Raw genomic sequence first — 12,428 nt, 5'->3', positions numbered from 1 at the left:
TATCAATCTACCAATGGCATTTTTCATAGAACAAGAACAAAAAATTTTACAATTTGTATGGAAACACATAAGACCCCAAATAGCCAAAGCTATCTTGAGAAAGGAAAAGAGAGCTGGAGGAATCAGGATCTCTGACTTCAGACTATACTACAAAGCTACAGTAATCAAGACAGTATGGTACTGGCACAAAAACAAATATAGATCAATGGAACAGGATAGAAAGCCCAGAGATAAACCCAAGCACATATGGTCACCTTATCTTTGATAAAGGAGGCAAGAATATACAATGGAGAAAAGACAGCCTCTTCAATAAGTGGTGTTGGGAAAACTAGACAGCTACATGTAAAAGAATGAAATTAGAACACTCCCTAAAACCATACACAAAAACAAACTCAAATTGGATTAAAGACCTAAATATAAGGCCAGAGACTAGAAAACTCTTAGAGGACAATATATGCAGAACACTCTGATTTAAATCACAGCAAGATCCTTTTAGGCCCACCTCCTAGAGAAATGGAAATGAAAACAAAAATAAACAAATGGGACCTAATGAAACTTAAAAGCTATTGCACAGCAAAGGAAACCATAAACAAGATGAAAAGACAACCCTCAGAATGGGATAAAATATTTGCAAATGAAAGAATTGACCAAGGATTAATCTCCAAAATATAGAAGCAGCTCATGCAGCTCAATATCAAGAAATCAAACAACCCAATCCAAGAATGGGCAGAAGACCTAAATAGACATTTCTCCAAAGAAGATATGCAGATTGCCAACAAACACATGAAAGAATGCTCAACATCATTAATCATTAGAGAAATGCAGATCAAAACTACAATGAGGTATCACCTCACACCAGTCAGAATGACCATCATCCAAAAATCTACAAACTATAAATTCTGGAGAGGGTGTGGAGAAAAGGGAACCCTCTTGCACTGTTGGTGGGAATGTAAATTGATACAGCCACTATGGAGAACAGTATGGAGGTTCCTTAAAAAGCTAAATGTAGAACTACCATATGACCCAGCAATCCCACTACTGGGCATATACCCTGAGAAAACCATAATTCAAAAACAGTCATGTTCCACAGTGTTCATTGCAGCTCTATTTACAATAGCTAGAACATGGAAGCAACCTAAGTGTCCACTGACAGATGAATGGATAAAGAAGATGTGGCACATATGTACAATGGAATATTACTCAGCCATAAAAAGAAACGAAATTGAGTTATTTGTGGTGAGGTGGATGGACCTTGAGTCTGTCATACAGAGTGAAGTAAGTCAGAAAGAGAAAAACAAATACCATATGCTAACACATATATATGGAATCTAAAAAAAAAAAATGTTTCTGAAGAACCTAGGGGCAGGACAGGAATAAAGACGCAGATGCAGAGAATGGACTTGAGGACACGGGGAGGGGGAAGGGTAAGCTGGGAGAAAGTGAGAGAGTGGCATGGACATATATACACTACCAAATGTGAAATAGATAGCTTGTGGGAAGCAGCCGCATAGCACAGGGAGATCAGCTCCGTGTTTTGTGACCACCTAGAGGGGTGGGATAGGGAGGGTGGGAGGGAGACACAAGAGGGAGGAGATATGGGGATATATGTATACGTATAGCTGATTCACTTTGTTATACAGCAGACACTAGCACAGCAATGTAAAGCAATTATACTCCAGTAAAGATGTTAAAAAAAAAAAAAAAAAACAAGCCTGGAGAGCTTGGCAGTTGTGGGTAGGAGTGGCTGAAAGAGGTTAAAAGGAGATAAAACATGATATCAGACTTTGCAAAATCTTTACCCTCTACACATTCTTCTCTTTGTTCAGTCTTGTCCAGAACTAGGACTTCTTTCTAATGAGACCACAGGCTGTAAAACTTAGAAGCCAATATAAGATTTGGAGATGAATGGTTCCTGGGCTGGTTCTGTTAAAAATTTGCTTCATTTTCTAAGTACTTGTGATTTTTTTTTAACCTTTTCCATTTCTTTCTTTCCCTTTGTCTGTCAGCCCACCTCTGCCACTTTCTTCCCTTGCCCTGCTCCAAAGTGCTCCTTCCTTGGACCCCCACACATTTTGATAGCTTTGTTGCTTCCTTGCAGAGTGTGATTGGGGGAGTGTGTCTCAGCCAGTAACTGGAAGTAATTATGGAGACACCTGCAGACCAGCTCTGAACCTCCTTGTTTTATGGGCATATAACATTCAGCCCTAAAAGTTTTACAGAACTCTTTTAAAGCCATTTCAACGCATGTCCTTTCCTCAAGCTGCCTGAGTTTCCTTTTTGTTTTGTTTTGTTTTGTTTTTAATAGAAGTGACTTTGGGAATCATTCTCTTTGCCACGTGCTACTCTGGCGGTCTTGTGCTTAAGCTGGGAAAAGCCAGTTGGAACTTGGATACAGCATCACTTTGGGAGCTTGGCTGTCTGCTACTGAGATTTAATCTTTTAATCAGCAACTTCTCTCTTTTCTTCCCCTGCACCATCCTCTGGACCACACAACAACCCTGTCTTAGTGTTTTAGTTCGTCTCTTATAATCAAGGCTGAAAGGTCTCCTAAGAAGGCATTTGTGCTCCCCGCCAGTCCATGAAGCAACAGCTGCGCCACACATGGCCACCAGTTGCTAAATCCAGAAAGCCCCATTCATATTATGTTCTATGTACAAGTAAGTGGTACTGGCATGTAGTGAGTTGACGTTCCAGTAGAACATTCAGGTATGCAAGAAATGTAATTTTTATTTATTCTTCTATAATGAGCTTTATACTTATTTTGAGCCCCGCTGTTGCTGGGTAGTAGAGATTTATTCTTAGTCAATTGAGTTTCTTTTGCCTGGGTCTGTATCTAACTGCAGAGCTGACTTATAAATGCCAAGGCCATAGATGGAAGGATCCATTTTGTCCTTAGTTATCAGGTGATGCTGGTAACCTAAGATGACCCTTGTTCCTATCACAGGGTCCTTCACCTTCAGGGATTCTCTGGAAGGCTCTCTATCACCCTGCCCTCTTAGCCTCACTGGTCAGCATTATTCTTTAGAACTAGGCTCCTTACTCAGGAATCCATCACTGGAATGAGGAAAAACCCCCCTGTTGTCAGATCACATGCACCTATTTTGAATCTTTATCCCTTTACTGGGGTCTCAAAAGAATGGATTACAGTCCATTTTATCTGGGCCCACCACCGTCTATACATTACCATTATTTCCTTTTTATCTCTTTTCCTCCAGCTTAGGAGAATCTTTTCTAGGCTAAAATGTGGTGGTAGTGTTGGTATGTCAGGCAAGGATTACTTTCCTCCATTTATCCATCATGCTGGCTAAACCATGGAGTCCTCTCGGGGAATGGTATAGGTTTTGGAAATCTCACATCCAGAAAAGGACTTCTTTCCTTGCTTTTCACTCTGTAATGTAAGGTAATGAATGAATGCAGGTAATGAATGTATGCAAAAGAGTCTGGCAGTAGCGTAAGGGGGAGGGAGGCAAGGAACCACTTGGGTGAAATGTTAGTATTTCCAAAATGTTGCCCCTCAATTCACACTATTACTTCAAAATTTCCCCTGAGTAGGTGCTCTTGGTCTGGTGGTCAGTCCCTAGGAAGCCTTGTAGGACAGGCATTGGGGAGGTGAATGAGAGTAGAGAGAGTCTAATAGTGTCTCAGAGTGAAGACTGAAGGGCCAAGGTATGGTTGAAACATATATTGACCTGTCTTTCTACTTCCTGTTTCAAAATGGCAGGTGAGAGCAGAGAACACAAAGGAAGGAATTCTATTGTAGGAAAGGGAATCCCGTCCCTCCCATCCTATCACCACATTTATCCCTCAATTATGTTTTAATTTTATCCTTCCAGATGAGAAAAGACAAAAATGGGCAGTGGTTTTGAGTGTAGGGAATGATAATTATAGTCTCTAAAACTAGAGAAGTAGGAAGGAAAAGGTCATTGACACTACATAAAAAGGGGTCTTGAACCTACCAGCAAGGTCTATGAAGAATTAAGCCTACTGTTCCAATCCCTTAAGATTTCCTTTCCTCCCACAGTCACTAATTTCAGACTACTGCAGTATGCTGTCTGTGAAGAGAATGGGCACTTGTCTATTTGCAACTCTATCCAATTCATTTCTGTCTTCTGGGTGTCCCTGGGTCTTAAGATCAGAATAACATGGAAACAAAGTGTGAGCAGCTTAGAGGCAAATCAGAGCTCCTTATGTGAGGGTATTTGTCTACCTTGCCTGATGATGTCTGGTATCACTCTGTGAGGTCTGCCCAGTTTGTGATCAGACCCTAGCTTTCATTTTCTTGGTGAATGAAGATGGTGAGGTGGGAGCCAGTGAGGGGTGGGAGCAAATGAGTGTGTGTGACCAGGCTGCATTAGGTAATTATAATAATATTGACAAATAGTCTAATACACATTTTGAATTACGTTGTTCTGGAAAATAAGCTAAATGCTTATTTATCTGCATCACTGTCAATACTTCAATTTTTATAACAACCCTTTGAGGTAGGAACTCTTGTTATTTCCATTGAACAGATCGGGAAATAGCCTTAGCACTTTTAAAGAATGTCCCCCTAAATAAATATCAATACATTTCCAGTGAGAGTCGACAGCCAAAGAAGGAGCCCTGGTCACTTCAAAGGCCACTTAGTGTGAGAGAGGCTTCTGTGCAACGGTGTAAGGACCCACTTGTAACCTCTCGGAGTGTGACCCATGTTGTTGGTAGCGAAAATGGAGGAAAGTGTGGGGCATAAGTACCCACTTCAGAAGATGATGCTGGTTTGCTTGAATATTAAAAATAGTCCTGGAAGGTAGCATTTTGTACTACCTTTTCCTGATTTCTATTAAGTTCCTCCTGGAAAAGAATTGCTCATTCCCCTGTGAGGGTAGGTTGAACCCAAGTGACAGAGAGGACAGGAAGGAGTTGCCACTCTTGGGACTTGTTTTTTACTTATTATATATCATGTCTTCTTCCTTCTTCTTTTTAAATTGAAATATGATTTACAATATTGTGTTAGTTTCAGGTGTACAGCAAAGTGATATATATATATGTATATGCTTTTTCAGATTCTTTTCCATTGTAGGTTATTACAAGATACTGAATATAGTCCCCTGTGCTATACAGTAGGTCCCTATTGTTCACCTATTTTATATATAGTAGTGTGTATACGTTAAGCCCATACTCCTAATTTATCCCTCCCCCACCTGTACCCTTTGGTAACCATAAGTTTGTTTTCTATATCTGTGAGTCTATTTCTGTTTTGTAAATAAGTTCATTTGTATAATTTTTTAAAATTCCACATATAAGTGATATCATATGATACTTGTCTTTCTCTGTCTGACTTACTTCACTTAGTATGATAATCTCTAGGTTCATCCATGTTGCTGTAGATGGTATTATGTCATTCTTTTTATGGCTGAGTAATATTCCATTGTGCATATGTACCACATCTTTATCCATTCATCTGTTGGTGGACATTTAGGTTGCTTCCATTTTTTGGCTATTGTAAAGAGTGCTACTATGAACATTGGAGTGCATATATCTTTTCGAATTAGAGTTTTTATCTTTTTCTGGATACATGCCCAGGAGAGAGATTGCAGGATCATATGGTAGCTCTATTTTTAGCTTCTTAAGGAACCTCCATACTGTTCTCTATAGTGGCTGTACCAATTTACATTCCCACCAACAGTGTAGGATGGTTCTCTTTTCTCCATACCCTCTTCTTTTTCCTTCTTAATGAAAAGTTTTCACCTTCCTCTTTTTATTTTTTGACCAACATTCCTCTTTAGATTTTGAGTCTTATGCCTCACTCAGACTTTGGCATGAGCGTGTGGGGTGTGTGTGTGTAATTTTCATCAAAATGTGAAAGAACTTTTATAAAGTAAACCATGAAATAAGTTAATGTCTTTCTTCCCCATGTGGGTGTATCAGTGTGTGTGTCTCTGAGTGATTAAAACCCACTCCCCTAATAACTTAACCAGTCTGTTTTAGCTGGAATAAAGAGGGATTGAGAACAGTGTGGGACGCCCATGCTCAGGAGAGAGGAAGGAGAGTACACACTTGTGGGAAGGGTGTGAGGATGAACAGGCAGTGAGTGGATCACTTGACCATCTGTAGCAGATAGAGAGTAGATGTCTGCGGCTGCTCATTCCCAGCTTTTCCCCTTCTCCTCAGGCTACTGAGAGATGGGAGTCTGGGAACGCAGCTCACCAAGCCGAGGTGGTGACGGTCCATAACACAAATTTCTCCACGTGGTTTTTATGATTGTCTCACTCAGTCCTGCATGCTAGCTCTCAGAGGCACAGGAAGAGAATAGGAAGGACTCTTAGCCATAAGCCTGTGTAGCCCCCTCACTTTGCAGAAGAGACCTTGGGAAAGGTTAAAGAGCAGGGCCAGTGTCACACAGCTAGTCAGGGTCAGGACCACATTTCAAAGTCCTTAAGTTCTAGTCTATAACCTTGGGGTCTACTGGACAGAATTACTGTAAGAGGTCTAGGGTCTTGGCCTTTTTCCTTAACCTAGTTTGGTGTACACAGCACTTACTCCTGAATGAGAGTATGCACTGTTCTAATTATATAGTAACTAAGCTCATTACTAGGTGTTCCATACAGATGATTTGGGGCTAGAAGTATCATCTCTCTGGAATCAAAAATATAACTGTCAGTAAATGTGTTCAAAGGCTTATGCTTTTTGTTAAAATTTAAGTGCCGTATGGTTAAATCTATATTCTCCTGCTTTGAGGATGTGTGTTAAGGGTGCTGTGGTTGAGAACTCTGGCCAGTTGTCCTTGGTATGGAGGAAATTTGCTGGCAGGGCTGAGGATTTGCATGTTTATGCTTTTTCCTCCTCTTATAAATAACCAGGTTTATTGAAAGGAGACTGTGAATATTTTTAGATTTGGAAAAATCTCATTTGGATTTGAGGCAGAGACTTCTAGAGGTTGATAAGAAACCTACTATTATCATGACCACGCTCATAGCCACTTTGAGTGCCCCAAGGCCACACTCCCAGCCTATGTCTTTGACACATGCTACTTTTGCTAGCCCTTCTTCCTGGAATCTTATTTCTGTTCAGCTCTAGTTCCTTTCTCTGCTGCTAGAGGAGATCCCAAGAGAACTTGTCTTGGACTTAACCATAGGATGAGGAGGTATTTGACATTTGCTCAGGGGCAAGAATATGGATAGAAAATAACTATTGATTGGGAAGCTTTTTGGTATTTGGTAGTATTTCATGCATTGCGCTCTGAGTAATTCAGTATTCCAGATGTCAAAAGGTATTCTACCCCAAACAGGTTCTGTGTTCAAATAAATTTGGGGCACAAAAGATTAAACAAAATTGCTGCAGGACTTTTCAGAACCTTTAACAAAACAGTTCTCAGGTACAATGTGAATCTTCCAGAGGACGTATGGCATACTACCTTTCTTTCTTCAAGCATATTTAACCACTGATACTACTTTTTTTTTGCAAAGTATCACCCAGGACCAGAGTTTATGGACACAATTTGGGAAAAACTACTCAACGTAGATACTCAAAACTTATAGGCAAGTTGTAGCCTTTCAAAGTTTGATTCTGGCAAATTGGTATAAACAATTTGGAGAGAACAAAAACGTGTTCTGTTAGAATCCTCATTGATGTGAAGGTCGATATTGCTGTTGGAGAACTGAGAGCATAATGGTGTATAACTTTGATGATAATTATTACTGAAACTGGATATGTAAACATGAAGCGGAAGGCATCTTGAAAGATGGAAATTCATTTTACCAGGTTTATTCAAATACTGGACACCCTGGAGGTTTTTGAAATCTGTTTTCAAACTAATTTTTACATATAGGTTGACATAATAATGATGCACAAATGTATAAAATTATACAGGATATATTTTTATAAAAGGAAAAAATAATGTTGAATGTTTACTGGAAGTAATAGAAATGATAAACAAGGAAGATGAAGTCTAGCTTTGTTTTAGATGTGAAAGTAGACAGTATATCTCAGGACAAGTCTAAGCATGGCTTGGTTAATGTCAGCATGTCTGGGTAGACTAGAAGAAACTAGAACTTGGATTTAGAAACTGCCCTTTGCAATAAGGTAGTCCCTAAAAAGGCAGATTGAGCTGCCCATTACAGAAACCAATGGGTGTGGCACCAGATACCCTGGTGACTGTATCCTGCCCATAAAACCATGTATGTAGTTGTCTATAGGGTATTGTATAGAGTTCAGGAATGGGACATATTGAATATGATCTGGCAAAAGAAAGGCAGGGCTGTTCTTCTGGGGGGCCCACTATACTCAGCAGACTATTGATACAGGGAGGACTTAGGTAGGAGGAATGAAGCAAGTCTGGGGAACTGGGATTGGATCTGGGACACAAGGGCAGGATCAGCCTGGAAATATAGCTAGGGTGACTCTGGACACCAGAGGGTTGGTCCAGAGCTGTTGACATTCCCTGTTCCAGGTACTGGAGATGAAGATGGGTCTGATCCTGACAATGTTTAGGGGTGAAGAAGGAAAGTCTTCCATGGCGAGAGGAGAGAAGCAGGGATTGGGAGCTAGACAGATAGAAGTTGGGACACTCAGAGATCCTTAGCCTTTTCTTTTGTAATATACAGTGATACCACTAGGTCTTTCATCTAAGCCCAGATTGGATGCAATGGATGGAACTCTTCTCTGAAACACCTCCCTTGGTGTTCTCAGGGATATTTGGGAGGAATGAGAGTGGAGCAAATTCCTGTAGTGCCCATGACATTCGGAATTTCATGGTAGTTCAGTTGGACTTGTCCTTTGTCTCAATGGTTGTTAGCTCCTTGAGATTAGGGGTCATAAAATCAGAAGCAGCATGTACAACTGTCATTTACTAAACTCCTTCAATGTGCCAAATGCTTTAAAAAAGGAGTGCTCTCATCTCCACTTTACAGACAACAAAACTGAGCTTCTAGAAGGTCAGATAGCTGTTCAAGTCCTCAGAGAATCGCATGTGCTTTCACTTAGACCAATGGCTCTCAACCTGGGAAGTTTTAAAAATACTGAGGCATGTACCCTATCCTCAACTATTTGGATTCATTTCACTGGGGCTGGCATTTGGACATCTGTATTTTTCAACAGGTGATTTTAATGCACAGCCAGGGCTGAGAATCCTGGCCCTCTATAATGTCACCTTGTCTGTATTGTTATCCCTGGCATTTAATACAGCACTCACCCAAGACAGAGGTTAAAGACATGTTTATTGATTGGTTCAGAAGGTATCTGTGGCCAGAGGGAAGACCAGGGACTGAATGCCACTAGAAGTTATAAAGCATCCCCTTAGAGGCTGGAATTGAACATTCAATGTTTATCGGAAGACAGAGGGTGGCTATTCATTACATGCTTAGAGATGTTTTGCAAACCTTCCATTACAGGTGGTGTTGTCCTCAACCCAGCCTATTATGGCATGCCTGGCCACACCAACATCATGATCCATGAGGTGGGGCATGTCCTGGGACTCTACCATGTCTTCAAAGGGGTCAGTGAAAGAGAATCCTGTGACGACCCCTGCAGGGAGACGGTGCCATCTATGGATACAGGAGACCTCTGTGCCGACACTGCCCCCACTCCCAAGAGTAAGCTGTGCCAGGACCCAGAGCCTATCAATGACACCTGTGGCTTCACCCACTTCCCAGGGGCTCCATTCAGCAACTACATGAGTTATACAGGTATCACAACAGTCCTGATGTCTTTGTTTTTATTAAGATTACATGGGAGCCTTTTGGGGCCGGGAGGGTGGAGGTATGAGAATTAGAGAGGATTATCAAGCAGTCATGCATGCCAGAGAGTTGAAGTGTATTTGTCATGGCATATTCTTTTTTTTTTTTTCATGTCTTTGAAGAACTTAAAGAAATATTGAAATATTAAGGGGTCTCATTGACTAGATTCTCCTCCACTAAAAATAAAAAAATAAGCATATTTGTATCTCAATTAAAAAGAGGGAGAAAGCCAAAAGCTCTCTTGAGAGCCCTTTCACTTCTAGAACTTGGTTATTTTGCTTCTTTCCCATATTCGTAGGGATTTACTCTGAAGGAGAGTCCAAAGGTGATGGAGAAAGAGGTTTCTGGTTCAAAGTGGTTCTTTGTACTATTTTTGAAGTTGGTCAAGGAGATGGCCCTGGTTAATTTTAAGCTCAGAGTTCCTTTTTCTGTTATGTCATTTTTTTTAAAGTATCAGATTCTCTCTTCTTCCAGCACTAGACAAGGGCTGATTCTTAGCTTGCCTACAGAAAATGGTGCTGTTTCATTTAAAAAATGGTACTTTCTTGGTCCTGGTTTTGTTGTCTTGGATTATGCTTCTTCTTTGTCCTTTCACACACCTTCCTTGTTTCTGTCAAAAAGTAATACTACTCATCATCTCCTGATAATGGACTTAAATTTATCCCTAAAATCAAGGACTGATGTGATTTGATGACTTATTCCAGTGGTGAAGGAAGGAAGCAATTTTTCTATAACATCCAGGGGCTTCTTGGTGATAAGTTCTAGATAACTATCCAAAAAAAAAAAAAAAAAAAAAGAAAGGAAGAAAAGATAACTGACAGATGCTGACCATGCCTTTGCAGGGAAGAAAAAGTGCTGAGCTGGTCCTGTCGGTGACCCATCAATATATTCCTATCTAAGTCTCATCTTGGTGCATGATTCAGGTACATCAAATTCATAAGGACCAGCATCCTTGCCTCTCCCAACAAGCACACAGTGGCCCTTGCCAGGGCAGAGAGACCAGGCAATGGGGTGCGGAGGGCAGAGCTATTTAGGCACCGCCTTTGAAATGGACAGAGGAAACATCTAAGAAGCAGAGGGGAGTGCTTCACTGGTGGGCCTTCATGGAAGAAGGCCTGGAAGCTAAGATAACTCCTTTTCTAACCCTATGAAAAGTGTACCTAATAGGAAATTTTACCAGCTCTAAAAGGAAGTTGAGGATCACCATTCCCAGTCCTGCTGCCTGCTTGACTTTTTGGCTTTCTCTCCTCTTGAGCATCTCCATGAATACTCACTAACCTGGGCCAAAGTCATTGGGCATAAAGCAGGTGTCTGCAACTCCACACATGTTCACGAATTAAAAGGCCATATGCTGAAACACTGCCATCTTGTGGTTTCCTGAATAAGCAATGTCAGCTCAGAGCAGCCCTGAACCCCAGGGCATGAGTCTCACTCTGGCCAACATCAAGGTAAACATCAAGCCCAACTTTAGAGATAAGCCAGTGCTCTTCTCTGTCTTCTCTTTCCCACTTCCAGCCTAGATATTTCCTGGCAAAATCTATCCCTACCTTGGTGGACATTACAGGTTAAAACCTCCATCTCTCTTGTTCCCTTTTTTGTCTCTGCAGATGACGACTGCACTGACAGCTTCACCCCTAACCAAGTGGCCCGAATGCACTGCTATTTGGACCTTGTATATCAGCAATGGAGTCAAAGCCGAAAGCCCACCCCCATTCCCATCCCACCCATGGTCATCGGGCAGACCCCCCTGTCCCTCACTATCCACTGGCTGCCTCCAATTAGTGGAGTTGTGTATGACAGGTGAGAGAGGCACTGGTATCTTTCTCTGTGGCATTTCTTGTGAACAAGGGGAAGGACGTGAAGTTGGGGGAACCCCAGTTTGGAACTCTAAATATGCACTGCTACTCAGGGCTGCCTCCGCCACCCTGCTCAGTACTCATCTCCTGAGCAGAGCTCATGGGGCTCTCACGTCAGCCAGTGGTGCATCGTATGTGCCCACTCCTTGAGGAGGGGCATCCGGATGTTTCCAGAAATCACATCTCGTGGGCTTCTAGGAGCTGCGAAGGGGTTGACAAATGTGATAAAAAATGACCTGACGAAACTGAGATGACATTGGCCCCCTGTCCAGGTCAGCTGTTCCTCCTTGGTGTAAGGGTAGAGCAGGGCTTGCTACTTGCACAGTGGTGTCTGGAAGAATGGAAGTAAGGTATGTTCCTCCAGGCAGTTCTGGGGATGAGTGGGTGGCCGGCGACTCAAGCTGTGCATCAGGGGCTTAACTGGCTCGTGTGGGCATTTCTAGTGCCTCCTCTGTGTCCTGTTGTACCCCGTGCCTACCCCACGCCTACCCCACTTATGGCTACTATCTTGCGGAATTGTCATTTTCTGTTCATTTTCCTATCTGCTCCACTACTCAACTGGCAATTCCTTGGGGTCAGGACTATTTTTTGTATCTTTGTCTCTTGGCCTGCCAATAAACAACTAATTCATGTTTATTGAAGAGAATCATTACACCTTAACTTGGTTTTTGTTCACCCTTTGCATATTGGTATAATGAATACCAGGAAAATTTTTGTGGAAAAGAGAGAAGGTAGGAAAAGGATGACATCTGACAATTGGTGGGAGGATGGGGGAATGCGGTTTAACTGAAAAGGGCCAGAACCCCATCCACGACCTGCTCTCCGTTTTCAAAACCTACCACTGTGGGCTATTCGGTCC

At 41.7% G+C, this 12,428-nt stretch overlaps 1 protein-coding gene across 1 annotated transcript in view; it reads left to right on the top strand.

The window, feature by feature from the left end:
* The window catches only part of PAPPA2 (pappalysin 2), a gene marked incomplete at both ends in the record, with an annotated part of 293,177 nt that overhangs the window by 114,099 nt on the left and 166,650 nt on the right, over window positions 1-12,428 (top strand). The window contains 2 exons of the mRNA XM_079728440.1: window positions 9,369-9,662; window positions 11,321-11,513. Of these exons, the coding sequence (XP_079584566.1) occupies window positions 9,369-9,662; window positions 11,321-11,513 (487 nt within the window). The remainder of the gene's footprint in view (window positions 1-9,368; window positions 9,663-11,320; window positions 11,514-12,428) is intronic.

The sequence above is a fragment of the Hyperoodon ampullatus genome, assembly GCF_949752795.1.
Source record: "Hyperoodon ampullatus genome assembly, chromosome: 2".
NCBI classification, from domain to species: Eukaryota; Metazoa; Chordata; class Mammalia; order Artiodactyla; family Ziphiidae; genus Hyperoodon; species Hyperoodon ampullatus.
This window is presented reverse-complemented; position numbering and strand designations above follow the sequence as displayed.